The 4640-nt window shown below is 58.3% G+C and overlaps 1 protein-coding gene across 1 annotated transcript; it reads right to left on the bottom strand.

The window, feature by feature from the left end:
• Positions 1-759: 759 nt before the first annotated feature.
• On the bottom strand, positions 760-3022 carry LOC139685300 (serine/threonine-protein kinase pim-1-like). The gene is made up of 4 exons (XM_071581980.1): positions 2432-3022; positions 2007-2387; positions 1185-1350; positions 760-899 (listed from the first exon to the last, which is right to left on the bottom strand). The coding sequence occupies exons 1-4, from the start codon at positions 3020-3022 to the stop codon at positions 760-762; spliced, it is 1278 nt and encodes a 425-aa protein (XP_071438081.1).
• Positions 3023-4640: the final 1618 nt, after the last annotated feature.

The following is a 4640-nucleotide window of genomic DNA, read 5'->3' as shown; positions in this document are numbered from 1 at the left end:
AGCTGCAGCCCTTCCTTGAGGGCCTGCAAAGGAAAATGGTGAGCATACAAGTTCACAACTCCCTCTTCTGCCACCCCCATCGTCTTCTTGGCCAGAAGGCTTCTCCGACCCCAGCCCAGGCCAGGGTGGGTGGTGGAGGCTGTCAGCAAGGCCAGGAGCTGTCCTGGCTCCCACTCCGTAACATTCACCCTCTACCCCACAAAAATGCTACTTGGCAGCCAGCTGAAAAATTCATCCCACCCCAGCCCCAGCAAAGCAGGGAACCTCTGGTGTCCAGACAGCCTCAGCCCTACAGTGCCTGGCATCACAGACATCTCCCCACCCTCCACCGGGTGTGCACTCATCTTGATTTCATCTGCATGCAGAGCGCATCCTCGAGGAAGGTGCCACAACCAAAGTCAATCAGCTTCAACCTCCTGCTGCCCATATCCGAGGATGGTGTTCTTTCTCCAGCTTGATGGCATGTTCCACTTCACCACAGGTGTGCTCCACTTTGCAGGAGCACCACGATGCCACTGGGCTGCAGGGCGGATGTTTCCCCTTTTCCAGTCTGCGGCAACTTCACCAGACTGCCAAGACTTCTCAAATGTGATGGAGAGTGCTCACACACTTCCTCCAGAACTTCCCACACGACCACCAGAAGCATCTCCCCTCCTGTGCTCCCGGCTCTGATGCACTGCCAGGGAAACAGTCTGCTTTTCTTGGCTTCTTAGAATGCCATGAGATGTGCGGAGCAGGTCTGTGCTGCACTCTCGGATCCTACAGTGCAGGGCGATGGGTATTCACAATTTCCCAGGGCAGCTGAAGGTGCTGCAGCCAAGAATGCTTGAAAAGGTCATCCAGCGATGGTCTGTCCAAGGGGAACGTAGATAAGCACCATCTGATGAGGTCCTGGCACTCTGGGGAGAGAAACAAGAGAGTGCCACTCTGTGGGAGAAGGCTCTTGTCCACACTGTGCAAGGGGTTGCAGTGCCAAACCCACGCCGGGTGTGCTCCTGGCTGTGCCCAAACTTCCCAATGCATTTTGTGTTTTGGAGGAGAGCAGGATGGACGGACATGTGCCACCTCCTCCATCTACCCATGACACATCAACCTCCTCCACAACTGCAAGCGTGGCATGCTCGCGTGCCACCCACCATCTCCCAGGACTCTTATACCCCCATGCCGTGAAGCCAAGCACCCACCTGGAGACACCCGTGCTGGAAACAAAAGCTGGCCCTGGACAATGTCCTCAACATTCTCAAAAGGAAGGTCCCCACAGACCATTTCATAGAGCAGGATGCCCAGGGACCAGATTGTAGCTGAATGGCCATGGTAGCAGTGGAAGAGGATCCACTCCGGTGGTCTGTACTCCAGTGTCCCAACAGGACACAAGTGGAGCTTGTCAGGCTGATATTCACTCCCAAACCCTCGCCCGGGCACCCTCTGGGAGTGCAGGGGCTGCACTAATGGCTGCACATGGCGTGACCTGCTGCCTTCTTGTCAGCACCCAACTTTCTTACAAACACGGGGTATTAAAAGAAAGCCCCCAGTGCTGGAAGAGGGAGCCGGGGGCTTCGGGAAGGCTTGACCACTACAATCAAGGAAAACACCCCCGTAAAAGTAGGGGAAACTCTGCCTTTCTCTGCTGCCCTCTTCTTCTTTTAGCCAAGGAAAAACCTAAGGCCAAAAAGGAGAGGTGAACATCCCAAGCCCTTTGACACCTGCAAAGGAAAATGGCTGGTGCGTGGGTTTTGCAACCCCGCCTCTGCTGCCCTCCATGGCGTTTGGTTTTGTTGGGCTGGTTGCCCCAGCTCCAGTCCCAGCCCCAGCCCCAGTCCGGGCCCAACGTGGGGGTTGGCGGCTGTTGCCAGGGCCATGAACCACCTCCTGTTGCACAGCATCCACGCCCTCCTCCCTGAAACCTCACTTGGCAGCTGGCCACACAATTCTCCTCAGCCCGCCCTCCCTAGACCCCCTCCTCCAGCAGGGGGGGAACCTCCGCTGCCTTTCTGGGCCTCCTGGGCTGTGGCCTCACCTGCCCAGTGGGTGTAGGTCGTGTCCTTTAGGAATGTGGTGCAACCGAAGTCCATGAGCTTCGCCTCGCTGCTGGCCAGATCTACGATGATGTTCGCGGCCTTGATGTCGCGGTGCAGCACCCCGCCGCTGCTGCAGTGCCACACAGCCTCCAGCACCTGGCAGAACAGCCCCCGCGCCATCTCCTCCGGCAGGAACTCCCGCTCGTCCAGGAACACCCACAGGTCCTGGCAGCGCTCCGGATGCTCCATCACCAGCACAAAGCTGTCGGGGAGCTCAAAGCAGTCCAGGAGCTGCACGATGCCGCCAAAGCCATCGCAAGACACCCGCAGAAGCAGCACCAGCTCCAGCGGCACACGGACGCCGTCGGGCTGCGGAGGGGACCACAATGCCGTCAGCGGGGCTGACAGCTCACTGGGGCTCCGCTCCCTGCCGCCCAGGCGATGCTCTGCTGACCCCCGCCAGGCTCCCCCGGGGCGCCGTCAGCGAGGCGGATCCCCGAGTAAACGCTGCCGCAGTTGCTGCTCCAGGGGAGGCTTCTCCGGCCGTGTGGGTGACAGAGGGCTTTCGCCGCTCTGCCCGGGGCCCCCGGCCGTGCCGGGCGCTGCTTGCCGATCTGCAGCGGGCACGGGCGGCTCGGCGCTGGCGGCTGTGCTGCCGAGCGGCGGAGCTCGGGCCGGAGAGCCTGCAGAGGAGGCGGCAGGAGCGGGGTGCCAGCGGGGCTGGCCGGCAACCTCGACGGGGCGGCCATGGGCCGGCGCCCGCAGGGACAGCGGGAGGAGCTTTGGCAGGAGGAGTCGCAGCGGGAGCCGGGACTGGGAGCGGGGCCAGGCCAGGAAGCGGGCCAGGCGGAGCCAAAAGGCGGTGCTGCTGCGCCAGCCCCAGCCCGAGCCCAGTAGTGCCAGAGCTGGTAGGGCGAGAAAGTGGCGGAGGCGAGCCCACGGTGGGCCGGCCAGGGGTGGAGACGGGCCAGCCCCGGAGAGGGGCGGGCGGCGGGCCACGGCATGAGCTGGGCCGAGAGAGAGCGGGAGAGTCGGCAAGGGGAGATGGAATGGAGGCGAGGCGATGTGATGCGATTCGAAGCGATGCGATGCGAGGAGAGGATGCGAGTGGAATGCAAGGAGAGAGAAGGAAGAGGGAAGGAGGGAGGGAAGGAGAGGAAGGAGGGAGAAAGGGAGGAAAGAAGAGGAAGGAGGGAGACAGGGAGGGGAGGAAAGGAAAGAGGGAGAGAAGGAGGGAAGGAGAGAAAGGCGGAAGAGAGTGATGGGATGAGAGGGGTGAGAAGGGGTGCGAGCGGGAGAGGGAGTGCGAGCCGAAAACTGATCGGGAGAGTCGCTGGTGCTGGTGCTGGTGCTGGTGCTGGTGCTGGTGCTGGTGCTGCAGCTGCGCTGCTGCTGCTGCCACGGAGTGGCTGTGGAGCCGCCGGAGCGCGCGGCAGATCATCCGGTTCCCTCCGCGAGCCCAACGGAGGAGCCGCCGCGTGTCCTGCGGGCAGGAGCGGCTACTCCGTGTGCGAGGCTGGTTTGGAAAGAAACAAGAAAACAATCTAATCAGTGCATACAACAGAAATTAAATAAACCCCAATAAATCACGTGTTGCTTTGTGGGCTTTTTTGTTCTTCCTTGCGTGAGATGAAGCATTTAATCGGGAAGAATTCTCTGACAGTTGCGGGAGAGTTTACGCAAATGGAGGAGGCTTGAGTTTTAAAGGAGAAAATGTAAATCGCGTCAGCAATAGCATCTCTTTTCATCCTCTGCTTAGCCAGTCTTTCAGTCTGCTGCCGTCCGATTTGTGGACCGGGGAACTGGCGATTGGGCTGTTCCCCTGGCAGGCTTAGTCCATTGCTTAATCTACTGCTCACTCCTGTTCCCTAGTAGTACTTCAAGGGGTTGCTCTTGTTCAAGATGGAAACAAACTTACACCTATACTTAATAATATCATTCAATGTCATTTTCTGTCGGACACCACCAAGAATTGGTAAAGAAGAAAAAAAGCACTACTTAATTTTAAGATCTTTAGTTTATAAGTTTGTTTGTATTAAGATCAGTTAAATGCCTCCCTGACATCCAATCCCGTCAGATCTCGGAAGCTAAGCAGGGTCAGCCCCGGATTAGTACTTGGATGGGAGACCTCCTGGGAAATGCCGGGTGCTGTAGGTTCTAGTCCTGAGGACTTCCTTTTCCCTGGGAGGAATCTTCATCGGTCTGGAATTCTTGGCTGAAAATCGCTCTTTCCCTTACCCGCACGTGGAACGCCTTGTCGAGCTTTACGCCCAGGGAAAAGGTGGCAGCCTTGGGCTCTCAGGTGTCAGTTTTGGGGCCCCATTAACCCTAGAAAAGGCACAATCACTTTCTGTCCTGGCACCTTTTCCCAGGCAGAAATCTTCATCGGCCTCGAATTCTGGGATGAGAAACAGCACATTCCTGGACCCGCAAGTGGCACGCACGGTCAAGCTTTGCGCTCAGGGAAAAGGTGGCAGCCTTCGGCTCTCAGGTGCCAATGATGGGTCCCCATTCCTCCTAAAAAAAGAGAAATCAATTCCTCTCCTGGCACCTTTTCCCAGGGAGGAATCTTCATCGGTCTGGAATTCTGGAATGAGAAACGGCAATTTCCCGGAAACTCAC

This window comes from Pithys albifrons, chromosome 2, assembly GCF_047495875.1.
Source record: "Pithys albifrons albifrons isolate INPA30051 chromosome 2, PitAlb_v1, whole genome shotgun sequence".
Taxonomy (NCBI): Eukaryota; Metazoa; Chordata; class Aves; order Passeriformes; family Thamnophilidae; genus Pithys; species Pithys albifrons.
This window is presented reverse-complemented; position numbering and strand designations above follow the sequence as displayed.

What these genes read in the sequence shown, in the direction of transcription:
- LOC139685300 (XM_071581980.1), bottom strand. Translation starts at nt 3,022, where the DNA reads ATGCCGTGGCCCGCCGCCCGCCCCTCTCCGGGGCTGGCCCGTCTCCAC. An exon ending in CGGCAGGGAGCGGAGCCCCA is followed by an intron (nt 2,388 to 2,431) that starts GTGAGCTGTCAG and finishes TCCCCTCCGCAG; the next exon opens with CCCGACGGCGTCCGTGTGCC. An exon ending in ACTGGGCAGGTGAGGCCACA is followed by an intron (nt 1,351 to 2,006) that starts GCCCAGGAGGCC and finishes GGGACACTGGAG; the next exon opens with TACAGACCACCGGAGTGGAT.